This window comes from Thunnus maccoyii, chromosome 10 (genome assembly GCF_910596095.1).
Source record: "Thunnus maccoyii chromosome 10, fThuMac1.1, whole genome shotgun sequence".
NCBI classification, from domain to species: domain Eukaryota; kingdom Metazoa; phylum Chordata; class Actinopteri; order Scombriformes; family Scombridae; genus Thunnus; species Thunnus maccoyii.
This window is the reverse complement of record NC_056542.1, coordinates 25216167-25242335: the sequence shown is the minus strand read 5'-3', so window position 1 is coordinate 25242335 and position 26169 is coordinate 25216167. Positions and strand designations below refer to the sequence as shown.

General features: G+C 42.4%; 1 protein-coding gene across 3 annotated transcripts in view; it reads left to right on the top strand.

Annotated features, from left to right (window-relative positions):
- Positions 1 to 279: 279 nt before the first annotated feature.
- zhx2a (zinc fingers and homeoboxes 2a) overlaps positions 280 to 26169 on the top strand; it is a 29262-nt gene continuing 3372 nt past the window's right edge. Inside the window, exons 1-13 of one of the 3 annotated variants that reach the window (XM_042423301.1) lie at positions 280 to 709; positions 5631 to 5893; positions 16223 to 16765; positions 17195 to 17914; positions 18741 to 18953; positions 19608 to 19871; positions 20147 to 20362; positions 20567 to 20651; positions 20918 to 21103; positions 22061 to 22467; positions 23613 to 23865; positions 24022 to 24181; positions 24578 to 24697. In XM_042423301.1, coding sequence (XP_042279235.1) covers positions 16667 to 16765; positions 17195 to 17914; positions 18741 to 18953; positions 19608 to 19871; positions 20147 to 20362; positions 20567 to 20651; positions 20918 to 21103; positions 22061 to 22467; positions 23613 to 23865; positions 24022 to 24181; positions 24578 to 24695 — 2721 coding nt within the window. In that variant the 5' untranslated portion in view covers positions 280 to 709; positions 5631 to 5893; positions 16223 to 16666 and the 3' untranslated portion in view covers positions 24696 to 24697. Of the gene's footprint in view, positions 710 to 5630; positions 5894 to 16222; positions 16766 to 17194; positions 17915 to 18740; positions 18954 to 19607; positions 19872 to 20146; positions 20363 to 20566; positions 20652 to 20917; positions 21104 to 22060; positions 22468 to 23612; positions 23866 to 24021; positions 24182 to 24577; positions 24702 to 26169 lie in introns of all 3 variants that reach the window. The other 2 variants (XM_042423300.1, XM_042423302.1) reach the window with 2 other exon arrangements.

The window sequence follows — 26169 nt, the reverse complement described above, 5'->3', positions numbered from 1 at the left end:
AGAATCACTGGCGTAAGACACAACAGCTTCCACTTGAGAAAGCACTGCAGCAACCGCACACCTCACCTCACATAACAGCATGCACAGAGAGAGAGAGAGAGAGAAGAGAGAGAGAGAGAGAGAGAGAGAGAGAGAGAGAGAGAGAGAGAGAGGGAGAGAGAGAGAGAGAGAGAGAGGGAGAGAGAGAGAGAGGGGTGGGCGGGGTGAGAGAGGGAGGGTGGGACTTTAGCGGGGTAACAAACGCCCCCCTATGATACTTTAATATCCAATTAGCTCCAAGCAGACGCAGGCAGGCATCAGCACAGGGACAAGTTGACGGCAACAACACGCAGTTCATTCATTTTTACACCGGCAGGCATGCTTCATGGAGCCATCAGCACTCCTCTTGCCGCCTGGACACAGAGTTGTTCCACTTTCCTCTGTCTGCTTCTGAACTTTTCACGGCTGTAACACTATGGACCCGCTGTGGACGGACACCGGCGCTCCGGTACGACATGCAAATACGTACTCTGACGTCGGCGATCATGTGGCTTTTGGCGTAGATCCTCCTTGTGATCGCCAATTTTTTTCCTTTCCTGTCGCCTGTTGTCTGCTCGGCTATTGGACCGCCGTGGGAGTGTTTAAAACAGCCTCGGCTCGTTTTGTCGGGTTAGCAGTCGCTTTGGGATTGTACCGCACTACCTGAGCATCGCGCCAAAACGGTGGGCAGGTAAGAAACGGATCAACTCTTCCTCTGTTTTTCAAACGGCTCCCACCCCCCCTACCCCCCTCCACCCCCTCTTCCTCCTCTTCCTCCTCCTCCTCAAAAGTCCCTCAAGTTAAAACTGCATGTAGTTGTTTGTTTGTGCCTCTCTCATGGCTTGCCCTGCCTTTGCGTGGCTCCCAAACACCCACACGCCTCCGTATAAATATTTTAACTTGTCTAGCCGCATGAACTTTGCCTGCCGCTGCCGTTTACACCTGCGTCCTGAGACAATGTGTCCGCCAAGTTGGTAATTGGACGTTTTTCGCCCCCCCGCGTTTAAGTTTCACTTTGATACATTATCGTGACCGTGGAGGGAGACGGCGGAGAGGAGAAACACCGTGTCTACTTTTCCTCCTCCCCGTGTCGACATAACCAGCAAAACATGGCCGTCCTTTGCCGACATGTTGTTACGTCGATGGCGAGAGGGGGAACATTTGGGGAGAGGGGTTTTTCTTTTTTTTTTTTCTGCGCCCCTCTGTCACATCTCGGGTTGGCCCGGTGGAAACGGCCGTTCAACTCCGCACCGCCTGCCACCGTCTCCGCTCACAGCTTTCAGCGGCACCGGGGTTTGAGTGCAACTTTGGGAGTCCGACGTTGTTTATAGACTTTGATTTGCGCGACTCCGTGATGTAGGCGTAACGTTACCCCTGGTGATGCCTCCTCCCCTCCCAGACCGCCGCTGTTACTGCATGCAGACAGATGGGCAGACAGTGCCGTAGCACAGGAGCTCACTTCTTCTATCCTCTCATTGCAGTAGGCCTGTAACTGCTGTAAAAAAAAAAAAAAAAAAAAAAAGTCAGGCGTGGTCCTTTTTTTTTTATTCAGGATATTAACTTTGGTCGTGAGAGTGCCCCAGACTGTAAATGTAGTCAGACTGTGTGCAGCCATGCTCTGGAGTCAACACAAATGTGTCCTCAGTGCACCCTGTAATACGTTCAGGAGGGATAGTGGTTGTTAATTTCATGGTCTTGCTTCCCTCGTGAAGTCACTGTGTACACAAACAGATATAGAGGACAAGTATTAAGCACAGCGCATGGCATAATAGTAAACACAAAATATATAAACAGATGCATACAGTTCAAATAATTCTGCTTGCTCCCAGGGTAAAGTGAATATCATCTCCTGCTTTGTATTCTCCATCATCATGTGATAATAACAACCACATAACACACCTAATATCATACAGGTATGTTTTAGGTAGACCCTAGGAGACCGTGCTGTAAAGTTTATCCAAGGTCACTGTAAACTGTACATAAAGGAGTCCCCATCTGACTTTGTCTCCTTGCTTTTTAGTATTATGACATTGTTTGGGCAGCATTTACACTCCGTACAACTAAACATTCTCGTTTTTGTTGTAAAACTGCCATACATGTGTCATCTATTGGGCCTGTAATTGTATTCTCACTGCAGGATGGACCCAACGGTTTCATTTTGATTTTTATTGATGATGATGATAATGATGAAGGAAAAAATAAGGCATGAACGTGACATTTCCAAGAACCGAGACACTCGGGGATGTTAGGCAGGAACACACCGGCTGAATCCCTTCGGCAGTTGCGACTGGATATTGTCTGTGTCAGCGTGGCGGTTGATATTAAAGTAACATTTCATATCTTAACACAGTGCTGATTATAATAAACAGCCCCTGACCCAGATTCACTATGCAGTAACTCAGTGCACCTGTTCACTAGGGTGCAGTCTCAGACCTTTGACAGGTGTACGCACACAGTCTCTAAGGGTGGGCCGGTTAATTGAAAAGCATTACTCTCTGTTCTGCATACTGGTTTTCCGAGTAAAGCTGTCAGCCGGTCGTTTGGAATATTGTCGGTATTCACAAATCTCCCTCTGATGAAATATCGAGATCATTAGACAACATCCCCTTCGCACTGGGATGACGTGATGTTTTGTATTTCTAAACATTTCTCTGTTCAGCACTGCTACCCAGATCAGTAAAAGATGTAAGCGATTTTGATCAAAGTGCATTTAACCCCCCTCTTGTCATGCCCGTTACCAGTAATTCCTCTGGGTATAAACTTGGCTTCGCTCACTAAGCCACGCACTCTTGCTCTTTTCCATGTGAAGAGAAATTTGGCTCATGTTTGTTCTTCACATGGGTTCCACTTGTGATCTGCCAAATCAGAGATAATGTTATATAATTTGGAATGACAACCGGCTCGTTTTTTTTTTCCTTTTTTTTGTTTCTTTTTTTTTTATCAATGCCTTGAACAATCAAAGCGTATACCTGCCTCTGTTGATCAAAGAAAACCTGTAAATTTCATATCATGCAGTTGTTCGTGTTGTGTAGCAGAACAATGGAGAGAATACAGTTAAATCAGAGGACATGGTTCTTATCTTAGTAATATATATATATATGAGACGTATCTAACTTCCCACTGTGATTAACACCAGACTTGTTTTGAATTTAAATGTTTTGTCTCATCTAACAGCGTGTAAATTAAACAGCTACCATCAGAAAGAAGAGGTGAATAAAGGATGACAGTTTCCTGTCCCTGCTGTTGTCTGGTGTCAGGTTTATAGGACAGCATCACTGAATTGTTTTTACAGTTTTGACAGATGCAAGATTAAGTCTGTGTTTAAATATATTTTTGTGGAAATTGTCGTTCTCAGTATTGCTCAAGGGATTAGAGAAATGCACAGATGTCACCGCCCTACCTTGTTGTTCATAACATCAGCGATTGTCACATCATCACTTCACTGTGACTGCAATACAGAGAGAGAGCAGGAAATAATTTGGTTTGTTTACAATGAGGAGTTTGGAAGCTATTTTTTTTTTTTTTTTTGATTTATTATTTTTTTTAAAATGACTCAACCTTCAGTGAATTTTTCTGAGTCTTGCCCAACTGTGCCGTGTTTCTCAATACACTGCGACCTCTTAGAATGTCACAGCAAAAACATCCAGCTGTGAGGTGATCTGCTCTATTTGTTCCTAGAGGCGTTTTAGCTGTTACTGTAGTCAGATGGTGGAAAATGAACACGACTCAGTCTGTCACATTTCATTTAAATAGAGAATCGCGAGCGTATCAAGAACGGATGTCGTATTGTGAGGCAAGAATTGAATGAAAACGCAAAGATCTTTTTATTAAATTGATTTAGACTAGCATTTGATCGTTTCAGATCAAAGCCAGAGGCTTAGAATGTTAACGTCAGATTTAATGGTTTATATTTTTCAAAAATCAAACTTCAAGTAACATCAAAGCAAGTTTTTTTATGTCTGAAAAAGGAGAAACGGTGCAGGATAGTCAATATTATTTGGCACCTGAAATCTGATTGACAGTCACTGGAACTCACCTGGAACACAAGATCGACAGTAACACACATTTTTCTTATAGAGAAATTGTTTTTGTTTTTGTAGTTTTATGAGATTCTATTGCAGTGAAGCCATGTTCCTGTTGTAAACTTTACTCCTTGTTAAGGCTTTGCTTTGCATCAGTTTATTGGTCCTGTATTTCTATGTGTTTGTCTTGCACTGACACTTATTTATTCTGTGATATTCAGCTGTTGTTTATAGAGTCCTGTTAGCTGACCTACAGCGGGTTTCAACACATTTTCCACATTCATCAGGAACTTCCGGCATTTCCTGACTGCACATCACACATCCACATCCAGTCCTCAGCTATATAATGGCCGTCCGTTCTCCTGGTGAAAACACTGGAATGGAGGATGGAGGTTGCTGTCATCACGGCCTGTCGTGCTCAGCTTGGCTCTGTGATGACATCACCGACAGCCACGCTCACGCTTTGTTCCAGTGTTTTTTCGGTTCAGGTCCTCTCTGCTGTGCCTCTGCCGGCTTCTCAGACGTGTTGTTAGGTGACTAAGGCAACCACAGAGATGAGCTCATCACCTGTAGGTGGGGCTGAGAGGGAGAGCGTGATGGAGGGAAGTAGGCAATTAGACAGGCAGAGCAGAGGAGTTACATAGGGACAGGAGGAGAGGGGAGAAATGAAATCAACGCTGAATGTCTGAGAGGAAGAGACAATTGAGTGACACAGCACGAGAGTGACGAGACAGGAAGAAAGAAGTGAGAAAGTCAGAAGCCCCCCTCATACCCTCACGCACTGTGAACTGTAAAAGCACCTTTCTGTTTTAGTTTCATATCAGTTTTAGGGGTTAAAGGAAGCGGTTTGCTAGCACAGGGGCTAGTTGGATTCCTAGAAATCTTCCCACCACAACTCTAGTGGGAAGTAAACCGGCAACATTTCCAGGTAAAGCTCACAACCTTCTTTCCGTATGATGGGTTTCACATGTCCTCTAAGGAGATCCTCTTTTCTGGTGTTATACTGGAGACGGTGTCGCCAGATAGATCCCTTGGAAATCTTATCGGAAAAATTGCAGACGAATATAAAAAGAACTGAAGGTACTTCTGTTGGGACTTTACAGAACTAAAGGTGTCCCGGAGATGTCTGGTGACACAGAGCGAGCCAGAGAGTGACAAAGAAAGAAAGAAGCCACTGGAGGATGTCTAAGCAGTGTGACTAAGAAACAGGAGACAGGTCTAGCAGTGAGAGACTACAAGATGAACATGTGTGTATTTGTGTAAAAAAAAAAAAAAAAAAAAAACAGTGCCTCACTGTGGATTTTATTATAGGCTTCACCGCTTCATTGCTGCATTGATTATTACTTAAGCGTATGGGTGCATAGCAATTTGTACAGCAGTGTGCTTTTGCATGTCTAAGCATGTATTCATCTCAGCAGCGTACATCATCCTCCAGTCACAGGTCTCATTTCTCAGAACTTGGAACTATTTCTGAGGTTTATGAATTCAGTTGTCTGGTGAAACTCTGTATCTAACAGTCAGATGTTGGGGGAGAAAAAAAAAAAAAGTTGGTTTCCCCTTGCACACAATCAGTGTCTGTATGTCTTGTAGGTCATTCATGCCTCTATGAGCGTGCGTGTAGAGATTGCTCCTCTTCTCCCATCCCACTGTGTCCTCCAAAGCTCAAGTTTGGAAAAGAGGGAGAGAGAGAGAGAGAGAGAGAGAGAGAGCTTACTGAAAGGCCTTCTGCACTGCACCACGTCAGCCACTAGCAGAGCACAGACACGCCCCCTCCTGCCAGCCTGAGACCAATGAGGAGAAGCTGGAGGCAATTCACAAGCCACACCCACTGCAGGGAAGGCAGAGATTGACAGGTGGGAAATGTGGCCGCGTAGGAACACTGACTGATCGCTGAGACTAACAAACACAAAATAAAGAGCTCCAAAGTCTTCAGGTTTTCTCATTTGGACTTTGGGAGACAGCTAAGATATAAATCTTTCTCTCCTACTGATGCTCACACACATATAAAGGACTATAGAACAATGTGAGACCATTTGCAGAGCGTGTGTGGTAATTGTTTGAAATTGTGCACGGTGTATCCCATGCCTCTTGACCTAATTTTCAGGCTGCTGGTTGGGTGCAAGATGACCCTTCCCCTACTCCACTTGTGTCCCAGAGTTGCAGCGTTTGCATTCATTTACCGTAACCAGAAACAGATATTTTCCCCCATCTCACAGAACATTCATGACATTGTGCCCAAACAAAAAGATACCAGAGCGGTTTTAGCAGTGATTTAAGCTCTTGAAACTTGACATTGTGGAGTAGTACAAGGTTTCTGTGGGAGAGTAATGTGCTGTTATGTATATAAGTGTGGCTGGCTGCCTGTGCGCAAGACCATAAGGGAGAGTGAAAGAGATGAGCACAGAGCTGGACGGGCTGGGGTAGGGGTGAGGTGGAGGGGGGGGTGAAAGTGGGACAGCAAATCCGAGTCAAGGGGAGGCCATTATGGAAGCTACATAAAAATGTTTAAGAGGGACAGTTTACCCTGCATTTGCTGTAATGAAACTCTGACGCGCACCCCCATCTGCTTTTCATTCCCGCTCGCCCCTGGACCAAGTGAATGTTCACTGACGTGTTTACCTTCGTCATCGTTATAGGCGGCGCTGTTGAGAGGCTAAATTATCACTGAAAACATTTAACCTTCAACAAAATCATGGTTCTTTTTTTTGAGTGGGGGGGTGGGGAGGAGGCTGTAACTACTGGGAAACAGGCTAAGCCTTCAGCAGTTGAAAAGACAGCAACTCCTTATGTAGCCCCAAAGTTAGCGACATCCTGACCAGGCTCACTTAAGGTGGACTGACCTTTTTTAAGGTGGACAAGCTATTCTCATTTTAGTGACAATCTCAGCTGCTCATCTCATTTTTGCCCAGCATCCAGGGCTGCCCCCCCACACCCACACCTCCACACCTCCGTCCCGTTGCTGACCCTTAGCCTCCCCAAGCGTGATGTCCTAGCGCCACTTCTGGTCATCGGGGTCACTTTGTGTGAGCATGGATGGAGGGACAGCAGCAACTCACAGAACTGAGACAACTGTAGGTGTTCCATAACAGTACGTGCACTGCATATGTGTCAGCTCCTGATGTTCAACAGGCAACGCAAAATCTGAACCCACTGCAGCTGGACTGATGTGTCTTTTTTGAGTGTGTTGCTGGACTGGAAATATCCAGAAAATTGGTTCTGCCACTTATAAAAAAAAAAAAAAAAAAAATGTTTCAAGCCCTCTGAACAGATTGTTCTTACCCTTTAATTTCTCTTTCAGACATACTAAAATGTTTGTCTGCATGTAGAGGAATAGTTGTGTCATGTTTGCACCAAAAAAAAAGTGCTGTTGAGCTGGATTTTTAACTCCGCTTCTGTCGTGACACTGATTGACCTCTGCAGCGTTTCTGCTCCTGGATACAAGCACGCACACACTCGCGCACACACTTTCTGTTGGTTACATTGTAACCATAGTAACACAACCATCAGCCGCAGAGTGGGTGACACTTGGATATTTTTATAGCTCGCCCTTTGTGTGTGTGTTCGGTGCGGAGACAGGTCCTGCAATGTGAGAGGATTGTGCGTACCGTGTTACGTGAAGCAGATTAAATGGAAGACTGGATCCTTGATCGAATGCACTGTAGCAAGCTCGACAGTTTTTCCATCATTCGCTATATAGGCCACTGTGTCTCTTACGATGTTCAGTCTAGTTTTCTGGGACTTCCATGGAAAAATGAGGCAACTTGTCACAAAAGCTGAGGGGTGTGTGACTTGGCAAAACCCCTCCCGAGTCGCTGCAACTTTTACTAGATTGAATTGAGTAAAAAGTGCTGAAGAAAGTGAGATTTTGCTTTGTACACAATTTACAGCTGCTAAAATTCATGCCAACAGTATAGTTAAGTTATTTTAGAAACTGTTGCCATTACTTTGTCCACTAGAGAGACCTGACAAGTTATTCTTCAACTGTAAAATATGACACTCGTTATATGTTTTGGCCACAACTCTGAAATAACTACATTCAAAAAATCCTTAGACAAATGTAGATATCATCATCAGTCTAAAAAATATAATATCCATCAGGTTGTAGCAGCAAAATGACCATCTTCATCATTATATCCATGTTTGGTCTTTATTTCAGACCAGCAAAAGTATCTCTGCTCTGTTGCCATGCAGAACATACCCGGCACTCAAACACAGTGCAGCACTTTGCTTTGCTCTAGAGGAGCAGCGTGATGAGATTTAAATTAATTCTGCGACGGTCCGAAATTCTACCTCATACACCCTCGCTGGGACACGTCGTATTGATGATGGTGGTGGTGGTGCTTCTCCTCACCCACACAATTCAGACACTCACATTGTCCTTCTCACTGCAGTGGCTGACTTGTGGAACAAGCAGTCAGGAGGGAAACGCACCCAAAACAGCCAGCCAGAGAGAGACAGAGAGAGAGAGAGAGAAACACACCCCGTACAGCGATGCCAGCAAAGCAGTGTGTGTGCACTCCCTCTCTGTGCAATGTGTTTTTGATATAAACGTGTGATGGAGCTTCAAAGTTTCAGCTAATGTAACAGCAAAGTCAAGTCACTGTTACAGTCCGCGTTTCGGCGGGTGGCTTTGTTTTTTACGATGCTCTCTCGTTGTCTTGCGCTTGTTATTTCAGAGCTAACTGGCAGGTTTGCACTTCATGCATGGCTTCAAGTGCGGGAGCCGTAGAGGTTGCCATTCATACGCCTTTTGTGTTTGCCATGACTACATGCATGAAGAGTCTGGCACTAAGGTTGACTGTGTTGCAGGATTCATTTCTCCAACCTTCTTCAGCAACAATAAAGATGCAACAGACTCTGCCAGTTGTTGAGTTCAGTCTTTGTTTAGCCTGTCTCGGAAAGAGCATATTGTTTCATATCTCAGGCAGTGTGTGGCCTTGCAGGAGACTCCAGTGCACCTGATAAGTCTGGCTGCCTTTTAAATAATTTCATATCATTTATATACATGATACAGCTATATGCACTTTATGATGTAGACTTCTGCATGAAACATTAACAAGCCTTAAACCTCACTTATGCGCTTCCCCTTCTTCTCTATTATAGAAAACAGAGCCGTGACCCCTATATACATATTGTGACCCCTCACAGTGTCTCTATACCAATTTTCTTGAACCACATATTCATTCATAAAAAACATTGGTCATTAATAAATGGGTGATTGATCCTTAATAAAGCTTTTAGAGAGCAGAGAGAGTGTCTTTAGGTTTTATATTATTTATTTATGGAGAAAAACATTCACATTCACTATATTATGGTTCTATGTTACATAAAACAGAAAAACATAATGGCCATTGTGATTTATATGAATTTAATTGAATGTCAAGAATGCAACATTTTTGAATGGGGATTTTTGAATACAATTTTTTTAAAAATTTTTGAATAAATATGGGTCAAATTTTTATCCCAGAACACCCACAAATATGTATCAGCTGCACAAAAATTTAAAAAAAGTTTTCCATTGTATATTCTGGGTGACTTTAGGAAAAGTCATAAAATTTCAGGCTACAATAATGGTGTTTAGAGTGTTTCTGCTGCTCTCAAATGTAGAAATTGGTCAAATTTGAGCTGAACAGTGGGTAAGTGTTAACTTCTGACCACAGGGATCCGTAAACAAAGTTGTTTCCCAGTAAATTGCTCACTTCAAATATATAAAATTCAGGTGCTGAGAAGTTGGCATGTAAGGTAACGGTAATTTTGTTCACATCTGGAGCAGAAAGCCCCATGACACAGCTTTTCTGATTCCAGTTTTTGTTAGCAGAATCTGAGCCATCTTTTTTTTATTTTTTTTTATCCTGTTACGTTTAAATTACGTTAATGATACCCAGAAATAGGATCGCAGTGGAGTGTGCTGCTGTGACTCATCTGTTCAGTGTCGTTCTCTTCTCACAGCCGTTTGGATAGATCTCCTTCCTATAGCACCACTACAGTATGTTTCTGTTGCATTATATCACCCGTCGGTCTTCATACATTGGACAGGCTCAGTGGTACAGAGGATTTGTATTGATTTCCTTGCGTTCTCTCCAATATGTATGCCAGTGTGTAGTCTAAACTGATTACTGCCAGGGCTGATAAATGTATTTGCTGCCTGGCAGCATTAAAGGTAACTCCTTTAGAAAGATGGCTCCACTAATATAATGCACCAATCAGACAGACACACAGCCAGACAACAGGCAAGTACAGACAGACGGGCAGGCAAGGGGCTGCCAGGCTGACTATTCATACAAGTTTAATGAGCATCCAGACAGTAGGGAGTTATGGCTCCAGCACGGAGCTCCCTCTGCACACACAAGCCAACTGGCTGACGAGGTTAGACACACTAACGAACAGGTGGTCGACTCACTGTTTTACCCGGGTTACCAAAGCAGCCAAGTTTGAGTGCAAAGTCTACATTAATTAACATTTTTTTGTGTTTGAAATTAAGTAAAATTTACTATGCGGAAAGCTCAAACGGTTGGCTGGCAGTCTGACACATTAGTTTAAGCACATTTCTTTCACTTCTACAGCTGAGATGTTCACAGCCAAGCAGCTCAGAGCAGAAATAATTCTTCTCTCAAGGACACCAAATGTGTGCTCTTTAGTTCACGAGACCGGAACCTATTATTGAGGTTATTATAAAGGTATTATACAAGTTATGTTGATAAAGTTGAATTGCTGCTACACATTACCATGGTTATTAAAGATAGTGTTAGTTCATTCAGGAGAAAGATTGCTGATGTTTGAATTAAACACCCAAACAAATGCACCCCTCCTGTCGTGCTCCTTCAGGAGCTCTGTCCCCCAAAGTCATGGACAGGCATTGCCAAGGCAACAACCAAAAGAGAAATGTGGTGGAATCCAGAGCGATGCGTGAGCTGTAGAGTCACTTCTGTTCCTCTGAACAGAAAAAAAAATTTCATTTCATTTGAGCACAGCAGTCCGTCCGCACTCTCCGCCTCTCTGCGGCCTTCCCACTTCTCAATTGACTGTTCAGCGTCTCTGAGCGTCCACAGAAGCAGCCGACTGTCAGCTGAGAGGACAGCGGCTTCACCAGGCTGACTGACAGCAGAAATGTACTGATCCAAAATAGTTTGCATGTCCGGCTCCACGGCTCCACTGATACAATTGATAAGTTCAACACATAAACAGAGAGAAATTTGTGTGATTTTTAAACAGCTGCCTGCTCAGACTACGCCTCACTAAACGTGACAGAAATAGACTCGGAGTGTAAAAAAACACTTTCTGTGTGAAATGGTCATGGCCTCTCTCCAGTTCGCCAGTCCTCCCTCACCATTCAGTGGTTGCTGGGGACGGGAAACTGTCATGTCCTCACACAGACAGCTGCTCTGATCACTTCCCCCTGTCCTGTGCACGAGCACGAACGCCCTCTGCTGATTGGCTGGAATGGTATTGTGTGGCACAGTCCAAGCCACTTTGTTTGTTTTTCCCATTTATAGAGCCAGCGCTTCCTATGAAGATTTTTTTTTTAATGTGCACACACAGAACAGACAGCTAGCAGACTATGAGGAGATATTTGCTGAATTTGACAAAAAAGTGTATTGAACAATCTTTCTCCAGAATCACTGACTCTACCTTTAATCAGCCTCACAGTCTGTACCAGTGCTTTTTCCATTATGGTGGCCGGTGCTCCCAAGCAGCCAGCAGTCAAGGCAGCAAGAGAGCAGCCCCTCCCTCCTCCGCTGGAAATGATAGAGTGGAGAGAGGAAGAGGCTGTTGGTGCCAGTGTATCCTCAGTGTTCAGCACTCTTTACACAGGCTTTTCTCTTTGTTTCAGTCAGCCGGCGCACACGAGTTCAACTCAACTGCTACAACTCAAACTGCAGAGCCGTTTGTGTTTATATTGTGTAAGAGATTCCTTTTTCTGAGTCAGCTTCTGCTCAAAATCCCCCATCTCACTCTAGCTATAAATGACTCAATAAGCACTTAATTAATATGCAAACTAGAGCCCGACCGATGTTGATTTTTTTTAGATGATAATCCCTCAAATGTGACAAAGATATGTAATGGAGGCAGGATATTTTACAGTTAAACTTTATTGACCAAAATGACATCAGTGCAGTGAAACAGTAAACTTAACTAGGAATTTAATAATTATAAATAACTATAATTAAAAAAATATGTCTATAGTAATATATGTGGGATAGGCCGGTATCAGCTGATAACATCAGCCAAGCAAGATATCAGTCAGGCTGTAATGCAAACCAGTGTCTGATGTCCTCCTTGTCCAGAGTTGACAACACCGACTTAATTAAGTTCTGTAGCGGTTGTGTTTACAGCTTACTAATATGGATGTTGCATAAATGGAATTGCTCATCCGCTCTCTGCTCAGCTTGTGTGGGTTCAACACACCAGTGGGAGGTAAAGAGTTCATCTACAGCTTAGCGCTGTCTCTCCGTTTCTGTTCTGCCGCTATCACTCATCAGCACATCTAAAAAGTGTTGAGGCTGTGTCAGCAGTGAGGGAGCAGAAGTTCAGCAGGTCACATAAAGTGGCACTTCAGATGCAGCTGGCAGATGCATCTATCAATCCCTTCTCACCAGATGTTGGCTACATTGCCGGATTTGGGGCAATGGCAGACTCTGAGAGACAGAGTGATAGCGAATGGAAGAGCAAGTGTGCGCACCGGTATGCTGCACAATGCCACCGTGCTTTACACGGTCGTGTTTACATCACGTGTGTGGGTTAGTAGGATAATGAGATAGCTTCACACCTCCTTGTAACCTCTCCCGCTAGCAGGGACATCTTTTCTACATTCTGTCCATGACTAACTAATTATTCTGAGTGGAGTCTTTTCTTCTCCTCATGACTGTTCCTTGACCTTCCCCGTCAACACTCAGTGAGTGAAGCTGAGTATGTACCACTCTGTGCATCCTGCAGGAATGAGATTTTTCAGGCTTTCAAGACACACACCCTGTCAGTAATTTTTGCAAGATTCCCATTTACCAGAGGATTTCATTTTTTTTTCTGTCTTATCTTGCCGTCCTCTTCACACCAAATACAGTCCCACATGCAGTCGGGTCATCACTGTACAGTCTCTATCAGTAATACGGATGTAGCAGCTACTTGATTACAGCTCTACATCCACAGTTGCTATAGCGACACCATGGTAATGAGTCTGCATTCTAATGATGCCTCAGTGGGTTGTTTGAGGAGTTGAGATATCTCGGGACAATAAGAAGACTAACAAATGACAGCCTTCAAGCCTTGATTTGATTCATGCGTAGCTGCTGGAGAGGTCCAGATTAAATATGTGACACTGATTGCAGAGTATAGTCCAAACCTGCTGAGCCGAGGTCTTACTCCTCGCATACTAACTGCTGTCCCACCCTTTTGCACTGTAACTTGGTTTAAAATATGAGTTTGATCAGACTGTTAAATAGCGTTGGTGTTTGGTGGGGTTAAACCGATTTCTTCTGTCAATATTTACTCATAAGCATAACATATTTAAGTAGCGTTGTATAGAGGAGATTTTAAATTGGAAGGACTTTCCCTTGCCCTCTTTGCTGACTTGGTTTTATGGAACCTCATTATGTCCTGATAAAAGAGCACCATCGCCGCATCGACTTATTTGATTTTTTACTCATGTGAATATGAGTATGAAGCTTCAGCATGAGTCCAGAATATCAATCGACTGTTTTCAGTCAGATAAGCTTCTCTCTCTCTCTCTCTCTCTCTCTCTTGCTCACTCTCTCTCTCCCTCTCTCTCTCCCTCTCTCCCTCTCTCTCCTCTCATTATAATATTACCCTGGGAAAGTTTCCATTGCTCACTCTCCCTCAGTTTTTCATAACTGCTTTTTCTCGACGGCGGTGTCATCTCACTAAACCCCAAATAAAGCTGCTCTCTGCTTTCAAGATGCTCATCTAACGCTGCTTTGTCTGTGGTTTCTCACTCTGTTCACGCTCTGCAGCATGATCTGATTTATGAAAATAGTCAATATTTCTCAGAACAACTTGTTTTTCTGACAGCTGCAGACCTGTATGCATACTGTGTGTGTTTTTGTAAATGCGTGTAGTGTTAGTGGGCATGATAACATACACACTCAATGTGTCACTCAAACATTTTTCAGTGTTGGGAGGTTCGTAGCAAATATCAGCTTAAAGGGACACGCCACCAATTTTACAGCAGACATTCAGTTTACACGATAAGTCCGACTCAGCCTGCACAGTTATGTACTGTCTTCTGTGACTCTGGAGGGAGAGCATTTAGAGCATTTTGTAGGCAGTTGAGGTCAAATTAAATGTGCTATTGAGTTGCATTATGGGTATTGTAGTATGTAGTGTGTTTTTTTTATAGCTTGACTCATACTTCTTTAAAATTTGTTTTGGGGGAATGTTATGCCTTCATTATAGAGCCGACGGAAGACACGTGACAGGAAATGATGGGGAGAAAAAAAGAGAGAGATGAATGGAGAATGACCTAAAACAAACATAAGCCCAAATTTGGGGGTTTTATGCCTCTGTGCCGGCGACAGTTGTGGCCAGAGGCCTTGTGTTTTCGAGTTGTCCGTCTGTCCGTCCCGTTCTCATGAACACGATATCTCAGGAACACCTTGAGGGAATTTCTTTAAATTTGGCACAAACGTCCCCTTGGACTCAAGCATGAACTGATTTAGATTCTGGTGGTTAAAGGTCAAAGGTCAAGGTCACTGTGACTTCACAAAACTTCACATAACTCAAGAATTCATGTGTTAATTATGACAAAGTATCACACAAATGTCTAATAGGATAAAATGAAGTGTTGACATTTTATATCCAAAAGGACAAAGGTCAACTTCACTGTGATATCATAATGTTGCAATAATGCAAAAACACTTTTTTGGCTTTTATCCAACGCTATAACTCAGGAACAGAAGGGGAGATTGTGACCATATTTTACATTTGTTCAGATACTGAATTGGTGACACTAATCTTGGATTCCCATCTTGAAACTGTGGTGATTGTTTAGATCTTCTGTGTTGCCGGGTTGAAGATGTGCATGAAGCATCCACGTTATAGATATTGTAGCTTCCATGCAGAAGCTACAATATCTATAAAAGCTACAATATCCATATCTGAAGCATCTTCTACTGTCATGGCTACAACTTTGTGTTCTGTCAGAATCAGCTTTATTGGCAGAACATGTAAACACATACAAGGAAAATACATCTAACACCTTTTATTACATTCCTTCAGTCTTCTCTACAAATATTATATGAGTCTGGACAGACATGGATGTAAACTGTAACTTGACTGGTTGGCGGAGGCATACAACTATGAGGTGATATTTCTAGTTTTAGACTCATCACAGTGCTAAAAGCTTTCTGCTGGTTTGCCAGCAAGTCCATCTATCCACACGCTGCTGCTTCCTTCCATCAGCATGAAACAGAAAAACTCGTAAGGCTTTTTCAGTCCTCCAGTGTCTGATGATTTCATTGTCTAACCCACTGCTATTAGCTTCTAGTTCTTTGTAAGATTCTTGGCTACAAAACATTTTTGTTCAAGCCTATGCTGCACTTTCTTCTCAGCAGCAGTGTTGTGAGTCAGTTGACCACATGTAGACTGTCTGCTATGCTGCACTGTTTGTTTGTTTGTCAGCCTTCTTTGACCTTTTTTCATCACTGAGACATTTTTGCCCGCTGGCAGCAGTTGGCTCTACCTTTTTTTTGTGTTGTGGCTCTCTGCAGATACAATGGGACACTGCTGAGCTTAAATAAACCATCAGGTTGTAGTTCTTCACACACTCAAACCAGCCTGTTTTATACCTGCAGTATTAACTATTCAAAGGCACTTGAAAGGGGTATCTATTTTTCTTTACCAATGTTTAAATTTTTTGCTAGTTCTGGATTTATTTGGTGAAATTAATCAAAGATTATTGTTTTTACATGGATTTTTGTACAATAATTATATACATGGTACAAAATATTGAGTCCATCTGTATTCCTTTGATTTATATTGAGTGACCACGTAAATCCATGTAAGAGCTGTGGCCCCTTGCTGGTTTTACTGATTCAATCCACTTCAATCTTAAATGGGAGAAGTAGAAGTCATTAAGGTGAAGGAGCAGAAATTTTAAACAAAATGAAAATAAGAATTATTTTCTGATATTTATAAAAAAATCTTTTTTACTCCTCCTTTCTCCCTTCTAGGTAGTGTCCTGTCATGCATTTCCAGGAGGTCAGCCAGCACTGGAGCTGACACTGTCAGCGAGCCCAGCCTGCATTATACTACAACAGCCCCATCTCTACTAGACCTTCACCTCGCATTGCCCTGTTCTCTCTCCAGCCACTAATCCTGCCCACAGGGGAGGACTTTTCCTCTGACTCCTTGGCTGCTCAGCCCCATCCCAGGAACTGTCCTGTGCTTGCTACCTCTCCTGTTTATAAAAGACAGTCCAGGCTTGTGTCCCAGTACAAGCCAGTGCCCCTGGCTAATCTTTGGCACCTTAGACTGTACCTTTCACCCACTACTCTGACAGTATTCCTGCATCCTGGGCTCATCAGCCATAGTCTCCTTCACAACATCCCTGGCCGAACAAAAGCACCGAGTGAGGACAGCTGTCCACCGGGACAAACCCATTATCCACCATCATCATGTCCAGTCGGCGGAAGGCTTCCATTCCCTGTATGATCCGACCGGAGCAGACCATGGTTGAGCTGGATGATGAGGCCGAGGAATCGCACAACATGGAGGTACACTTTCATTATGTCTGGGACATTAGAGTCAAATGAATGAGATGGAATACTTAAATTCTTATATTTATTTCTTTTATGGCTTGTTTTCTTTTTTTTTATAAATATATATTCTACTTTTTATATATGACAGAATTAATGAATCAATATTTGAACAATTTGTGGGAAGGTGGATTTTTAATGTACAAAATCATGTAAAAAAGTTTTGATTGTAAGCAATTTTTGTGTGTTATGCCACACCATTTCATTTATCTTCATCCTTTTCTTGTCCTAGGTAAATTAATTGTTGTTCATTTCAGTTTTCCATGGATTCTATGGAATCTCATATGTATTTAATTCATAAAAATAGGGGAACTCTGATATCAGTGTGTGAATAATGCTTCCAGATGTGTCCTTTTTAATCTGAAAACTGCCGTCTTCCTTTGCCAGACAACAACAGAGAACCATACTGAGGAGGGTGCTATGGAGACGGATCTCTCAACAGAGGCAGAACCATCTGTGGACCTGGACCTGACAGGAAAGGCCTCTGACCCCCCTGCAGCTCCAGACAACCCAGTGACTGAGCCACCAGACATTTCCAAGCCTCAGCGGAGGCAGCAGGGGGGCTACGAGTGCAAGTACTGCCCCTTCTCCACACAGAACCTGAACACTTTCAAAGAACACGTAGACGCCAACCACCCTAACGTCATCCTCAACCCCCTGTACCTGTGTGCTGTCTGTAACTTCAACACAAAGAAGTTCGACACCCTGACAGAACACAACGAGAGGTGTCACCCGGGGGAGAGCAACTTTAAATTCAAACGCATCAAAATGAACAATCAGACAATCTTGGAACAGACGATAGAGGGGTGCAGTAACAATGCAGTCATTTACAACACTTCCAGCAACATTTCTGGCAAAGGAGAGGAACTGGGCACTCTGCCACTCAGCAAACCCACCACAGTCAAGATCGGTAAACCAAAAATAATGTCATCGGATAATAAACGGACAGAGTCTCAGTTGGGTAAACTGACCACTGATCTGGCCAAGAAACCAATCACAGCGGTCAATGTGAACGGGACGGTCATCATCCCGGAGTCCACTCTGCTCAAAGCAGACAGCCTTTCTCACATCATGCCTTCACTACAGCGGCCTCTAAACTACACCCAGGTGGGACACAATGGAGGCATTCTTCTTTCATCTACTATTCCTGTGCAGATAAAGGAATCATTTTGTGAAATGTGCTTGTTCGTGTTCTTGCCAAGAGAAGATCAATACCACTCTCCAAATATGAGGCTGGAGCTAGCAGGCAGTTAGCTTAGCTTAGCATAAAGGCTGGAACCAGGGGAACGTCTAGCTTGGCTCTGTCCAAAGGTAAAAAAAAAAGATACCCCTACCATTTTTTTGTACAGATTAAACAAACAAGACATTGCATATTAATTAGTGAGCTTTAGATGTGCTAGTAGTAGTAGTAGATTTGTTACCTTTGGACAAAGCCAGGCCAGCCTTCTCCCCCTGCTCCTAATCCTTATGCTAGGCTGAGCTAAGCTAAGCTAGCCGTCTCCTGGCTCTAGTTACATATTTAACGGACAGAAACAAGAGTGGTATAAAAATAAAGCAAATAAGTGTCTTTCCCAAAGTGTCAAACTATTCCTTTACATTATTGCACTCTATTGAAAGTCAGCTTTTAAAAGTGGAAAATGTAGTATTTTCTAAAATTAGCATATATGTATTGTAGGAAATGCATAATTGGAAGCTAATTATATAGTTATTTTCAATAAATGTCTTTTGGAAATTACAAACCTATTTTTTAAAAAAAAAGAACTACCTTTTTATTTTATTTTATTTATTTATTTGTTTTTTAATATGTACCATGTGAGACATAATGCATTCCTGTGAACACAGTAACTCAAAACAGTGCTTGTAGAAGTCATTCTTCTTCTCTGGGACACAAAAAAACACCATTCATTTGCCATTGCTGACTTTCTTATTCCAGGTGCCGAAGATTGCAGTGCCCCTCAACACAACCAAATACAATCCTTCGCTGGACGACAACCTGACACTCATCTCTTCCTTCAACAAGTTCCCCTACCCAACACAGGCTGAGCTCTCCTGGCTCACTGCTGTCTCAAAACATCCAGAGGAGCAAATCAAAGTTTGGTTCACCACACAGAGGCTCAAACAGGGTATTAGCTGGTCACCTGAGGAGGTAGGAACTGTAGTAATAATAATGTTTTTTTTTTTCCTATGTGTTGTTTGGTGTATTTTTTCAGATCTTTTTCTGTCATTCAGTAGCTCAAACAGAGCAACAGCAGGTTTCCCAACAAGTAAGAAATGATAATGGTGATAGAAACTGTGCATCTAGCACCTTTTTATGTTTGAAATGCTCTTCATTCAGAATCTAGACACTGAGAATTATTATCCTGAGCTGCATATTAGGTTGGTGAGGAAATGTGCCATACTACATCACTCTAAAGCAACTTATTGCTCATAGCAGAAGTAGATGAATTGTTTTGTAATAACCACTAATCAGGGAGTAAGCTTTTGTTTGATTACTGATCAAATTATAGATCATTTTCACTTTTCATGTCACTTAATACAAACAAACAACAGACCTGCAATATATAATGAAATAAATATGAGATTACAGTGTAAGATATGATTTATACCATGTTGTCCATTTGTAAACATGCAACCTTTTGATTATCAAATGTGACTGAAAATTGTCAGAATGTCAAGAAGCAACAATGCAAAACAATCATCAGGATTATAGTATCATTTTATCCAGAATTGTGTAGCTTAGCAGTCATACACACACATTTTTAAACATGCAAGTATAACGAATACTTTTCTCCCATAACAGGTGGAAGAAGCCAGGAAGAAAATGTTCAACGGTACAATCTCCTCTGTGCCTCAGACCTTCACCGTCGTAACTCCTCAGCTCAACTCCCAATCATCCACCAACCCGTCTGCTCCCAATACAGCCTCCAAACACATGCAGTCTGCAGCCTCTGTCCTCCAGTCCCTCCCCTGTCAGCTCCTGGGACAGACCAGCCTGGTGTTGACTCCTGTAGCTAACGGCTCCACTGTCACATGTGCGCCGCTGGCACTCACCGTGGCTAACCAGGTACAAAACCCTGATTCTTGTAGACAACAGAACAGAAAACAACCATTTGGGCATTTATCCAACTGTGGGCCAAGATTAGTTAGTTATAATCTACAGCCCATCTAGATTAATCTGACCTGGTAAAGAATCTGAACACAACTCTGTTTTCCTGCAGTAAACGTTCATGTAAACCAAATAGAACATGGAGTTACTTGAGACATGCTTGCTTTAACTTAACAGACCTATAACTTCCAAAACTCCATCATCAACTTTCCACAAATTTCTGTTTACCACAGGTGGCGCAGTCACTCAAAAGACCCCTGGCGTCTCCTGTGATCGCCACAGAGAGTAAGCGACCCTCCATCATTCAAACTGTCTCTGCGCCCATGCCCACATCCAAGCTGGCATCACCTAAAGTGCTGAGTTTCACAGTTGACCCCAATAAAACAGCCGAGCAGCTATCGGTGCTGAGATCCAGCTACACACAGTGTCCTTTCCCTGAGGAAGATGAGGTAAGAATAAGTGAGTGAAATGATATTTTTTTGTGCCTTGCCATATAAGTCCAACATAGAAGAAGGTTTCTAGGCAGTGTTATTTTTGTGTCAGCTTTTATGTTTTAATTTAGTGTTGCTGCCTTTTTTTTAAAACACAAGACTGTCACTGATAAACACCTGTGGTTATTGTTTTATTTTATGTTGCATCTTGTCGTGTGATAGATCTACAGGCTGATAGAGACCACGGGGCTGTCCAGAGGAGAGATAAAGAAGTGGTTCAGTGAACAGAGGCTCCTTAATCTCAAAGGTATTTGGTGTGATCAGTGCTACACATCAAAAACGATGAAAAACAAGCTCATTTCAAATCTCTGCAAAATATATCAGAACAAACAAATCATACTGAGAAAGCAAATTGTGCTTAATCATGGTCAGTAGTCGGTTAATAATGATTTTTAAGATCTGTATTTGTGCTGCTGTGTCATTTTAATAATATCACACACACACACACACGTGTTGTCTTGGAAAAGCATTCTTGGTCCTTAAAGTCTCCCTCTGCCTCTGTACCTCTTGAAGGTGTTCCTCCACCCCCTGTGCTGGTGAAAGCAGAGGTGACGCCAACACCTAAAGATGGCTCCGTAAAGAAGGCGGTCCCCAGCCAGTTTCCTCTGCTGGAGAGGGTGAAGGGGAAGTCATCAGAACAGCTGAAAGCACTGGAGGAGAGTTTCCAGAGAAGCAGCTCTCCAACTGAGACAGAGCTAGGTACTCTAGATTGTTTTTGCTAGCTTGGATTGTTGTTTACAACACTTGGTAGCAGGAAAGATGGGAGACGAGGAAGTCATTAAAGAGAAGTGATGGCTAGGACTGGGACAGTTTTGAGATATCAGCAGATCAGGATTTTTAAAAAAAAGATAAATAGTGAATCTTTAAAATATTTCATTGTGCATGCTCTGTGGTTTTTATTTGTGCCAGACGGGAGTAATAAAATATTAGTCACTTAAACATGTGAAACTACAGCATCAGAAACAATATCCTTTTCAGAAATACTAAACTGGCAAAGTACTGGCATGTATGTAAACTGAGATTAATGTAAATTGCTACTAACTGGAGAAACAATTCATGGGAGTTTATGTACAGGATGCTTATCTGTGCATTCAAACAAATATCTTTTTTACTTAACAATTTCTTGATGGACTCATCTCTAGTCCTAAATTCAGATGCTCTATGTGAGGGCATAATATTTGCCTCTGTCAACCGTGTTGCACTTCGGCAGCTCTCCACACATATCTCTTTTTAAGGCAAAGTTTATGTTGTGAAGTTGCTGAGAGATTATTACAGAACTTTCAAACTACTCATCAGAAACTTTGCTTCTTGAAGTAAGACAAATTGGGTAAGACTCAATGGTCGCATTAGCAGTTGGCTGTGTTCTTGCCAAGTCTGAAATGCTCACTTTGTAACTTAGATGTTAAATTACTTTAAGGAAATTCAGTCGTGTTTTTTTTCTATTTATACAAGTTCACAGCATCTGACTTAATTTTCTTTCACCCAAAAGGAGCTGGTCTGTCTCTGGAGGGTGCCTGCATGACAAGAATAGCAGAAATGTTTTTAATGAGCCCATTTGAAGTCCCCTAGAGGGAGACTGAATTCCCAGGCTTCCAAAAAACATCCACTTATAGGTAACACTGTTCATCTGATCCACTGAACTCTGTTCCGCTGCAGACCAGCTGGCCCAGGAGACCAGGCTGTCCAAGACTGAGGTGGACTGCTGGTTTTCAGAGCGCAGGGCACTGAGGGACAACATGGAGAAGGCTTTACTCACCATGGCCTCTAAGAACACCGAGGACAGAGGAGACCGACCGGGAACGTTGCTCAACGGGGCTTCTCATCGCGAGCAGGACGGGAAACCCCTCCGCTCCTCTCCTCACCCGCCTGTCCTCTCCTCTTCCTCCTCGTCTTCCTCCCCCCCTGTGCTCGCAGCCTCTTCTCCTCATCCCCCAACCCTGTCCTCCTCTGCATCTCCTCCGATCCTCACCTCGTCGTCCTCCTCTTCTCCCCATCCTCCCATCCTGTCCGCCTCCACCAGCCCGGCTCCCATCACAAGCCGCTCCCTCACCCTGCTCAGAGAGGTAAGGCGAGGTCAACATCACCGCAGATTACATAACAATGTTTTAAAATATACCACAAGGTAGAACTTGAATACTCTTTTAATTGCAAATAGGTTGGTAATGGTATCATGAGATTAATGAGTTGCAACTTTTAAAGAGATTAGTCGATGAGATGGCACCTTTTTAATAGAATGTGAAGTGAGATGTTGTGTGAAATTAAGGGATTCATTGTGAGACAGTATTGTAATGGTGCTTGAAGAAAAGCAGTGTGATTGACATAACATGATAAGACGGGCTGACACCTGAATATCACAAGTGAGATAAGACGGTAGGTGACCACCAGGTCAGATCTGACAAACTAAAGGAAGTAGTTGGATACTTTTCTAGACACAATACTGCTCCAACAGGACTTGAAAGCCTTTAAATGGAACATAATGTGCATTCATGTGATGACTTGAAAAGCCTCAGTAGAGTGCTGCAGATGAGTTGTTTCATGCTGTGTAACATATTGCACAAGCACATGCTTTCAGTGAATAGTTCCCCTAAAAAAGTCTGCCATATATCTAACCTTTTACTAATCTAATCAATTACTTTTTTTTAATTGATTAAAAAATGTACGCATGAAGTTTCATATTGTTGATCAATTATAAGTGTGTCTTAACCATAAACTCTGTCAAAAGGCTTTGCAAATACATGCCCTTTTATAGAAAATGAGACGCAAATGTGGACATTAGTGTGAGAGTTAAATCTTTACCTTGGAAACAATATTTTCCAAAAAAACAGTAGTGACTGGAAACATCTTAACTCAAGGTCCACTAATTTGCTTTTTAACTGCATCTCGCATTCTTCCTCACATGTGAGGAAGACCATGAGATGTAGTTGAAATCTCCAAAAAAGGTAGTAGGTGGGCCTCAGGTTCACTTTTGTCAAAATTTGGACATCCAGTACCAGCCCAATTTTGGACACACTGTCTCATTCATTTGAATGAGAAAGTATGTCCAGACTTTTGACTGGTATTATACTTCTTGATTTTCCCAGATTGTTGATGTTTGCATGTTTGTTTATTCCATAGTCTTAATAAATCACTTTGTTTATATATCAGTTAATTAAATATTCTTTTTATGATGTTAACATTTCGTGTCTGGTCCCATGATCTATCTTGACAGATGTTCTGTCGAACCCAGTGGCCGTCTCCTGAAGAGTACAGCCAGCTGGAAGTCCAAACAAGTCTGGGACGTACTGACATTGTCCGCTGGTTCAAGGACCACCGCTCGGCACTGAGGAATGGTGAAACTCTGGACTGGATGGAAGGTTTCCAAAACCAAAACCTTGTTGAGCAGCAGAAAGCAGGCCAGGAGCAGAATGGGAACAGTTCTGAGAAAATCCAGAGCGTTTCCTTGGAAGCCAAAGCTGTAAACGGTAGATTTTGGAGGAGAAAATTAAATAGTATTTTTTATATATACCATATGTTTCATATTATATGTTTTATACTTATGTTTTATACATCTATCCTTATTTGACCTTGTGCTTTCTCTGTTTTTGTGCACATTTTAAATCCCACAAACCTCGGTGTAGTGGAGGAGGCTGGTGAGAACACAGCAGCTGCTACAGAGCACTCAAAACTGTCCGACCAAGACAAAGTCCAGTGGTTGACAGACAGACTAGCTCACAGCGTGACGGACCTGAGCCGTACCAGACCAGACCAGACCAGTTCTAGCACTGCTGACAAAGGGAGGTGGGTGAAAAGAAGGAGAGGAACTGATCTTTTGTCTTATATTTAGTTTATGGTGTGATAAATATGTTATACAGACAAAATAAAGGCCAGCTCACTGTGAAAGCAGTCTAAAAACACAGCACTGTTTGGACATATCAAGTTTACTTCAAGAAAATGTTCAGGAGGGATTGTGACATGTAACCGAAATAATATCAAATTGATTTGTGGATGCTGAATTACTCCATTGTTTGCACTTGTTGAATGTTGCATCAGATAGATTTTCATGCATGGTTTATGGCATCTTTCACAGAAATATTATTACTGCAAAACATAAAAAAAAATATTTCTTTTGATCTAGTTTCCAGTTCCTAGAAGGAATCTGTTTGTGTTTAAACTTTGTGTCTGTTTGTTTGGCAGGTGGGTAAAGGTAACCGTGGCGGTGGGGGAGGAGAGTGAAGGAGGATTAGAAAGACAGCGGCTGGCAACAGAAACTGATGTTCTGACCTTGGAGCAACCTGGGAGGGTCACTGGTTGATGGTAGGTGAGATCTTTTTTTTTTCTTTTGCCATGTAGGGACAGAGCTCCATAACAAGCTAAATATTACATGTACCTGATATATTATGACCTTGTGAAGTTTATCTGGCTAGCATGTTAGCAAAGTATAGCTTGTTAACACATCTAGCAGGCACAGAGCAGCATTAGCATCCATTTGGTCAGCTGACAGATGTATTGAGAAACACATTTCAGCTTGATATACTTATCTATGTTCTCTAGATTAGTCACTGACTAACATCTATCTGCATGTCCGGTTGGGTGCAGAGAAAATAGCATCCAGAGGGTTTATCAGCAGAGCTTTTTTTAAATTTTTTTTTAATCTGAAAACAGCTGCCTGCTGCATCTTGAAACAACACTGAGTGCTGTGAGAGTGAACCAAAACAGTAAAGTTGCAGCCTATAGAACCAAAACAATGAGCTGAAAGATGCTAAAAAGCTCACTTGAGCCGAGGGGAAGTGCGGAGCCAGGTGATTATTCTCTGATGTTTCATGCAGCTGTAAAGGATAAGAGATTTTATTACTTCTGTACTGATCACAAAAGGGTTAACTGTGAGTGAAACCAAGAAGATGAGTTAGACATAGCTGCTGCTGTGCAGGCTCAATGCATGCAGGGAGAGGCTCCAGGTCCCTGTGACCCTAAACAGGAATAACTGGCTATAGAGAATAGATTGATGAATGGTGTTCACTGTGGGACTTGGCTTAAATAAATACATGAATAAATGTTGAACTGTTCCTTTAAGATGCCACAGCTGCAGCCTCCATCCACCTAGGAAGTTATTAGTGTGTAATTAGCTCCGATTGGTCCTTCAAACCAATGGCATGCTGGGATGGCAGGATGATATTTGGACCACACCATCATTAGCATCGAAGATGTAGACAGATGCGCGCACACACACACACACACACACACACACACACACACACACACACACACACACACACACACACACACACACACACACACACACACACAGTGTTACTGTCGCAGGAGGCAGAACTAAGTGTATGTAGACAAATTTCTTCTTCCACTTGTGTTTGTTTTCACTTGATAAGAATCACTTTTGCAGTTCATATCTGAGTTTCATATAATAAAAGGGGGAAAGCAGGGTACCTGTGTATTTTTTGACAACAACAAAAATAGCGTTAAGATGGATTCCAAATTTTATTTGTTTTGAAATAAACAAGAAAGCTTGATGGTGAATTTAGGTGGGTTGATTTAAAATATAATCTGTAAACAATATTAATAAAATAGTGGCATGCCTTTCCTTTGCTCATATGAGGGAGAACTGTGTTTTTGCTATAAAGACCAAAGAGTTAATTATTTATTTCAGGAGGAAGAAGGAGGATGTCTTCCCAGTGATAATTATGGGTCAGCAGATAGAAATTGTCCAGTCTTATAAATATCTTGGTGTCTACTTGGACACTGAGGTTGTATTCAAGAAGGCTCAGTCAAGA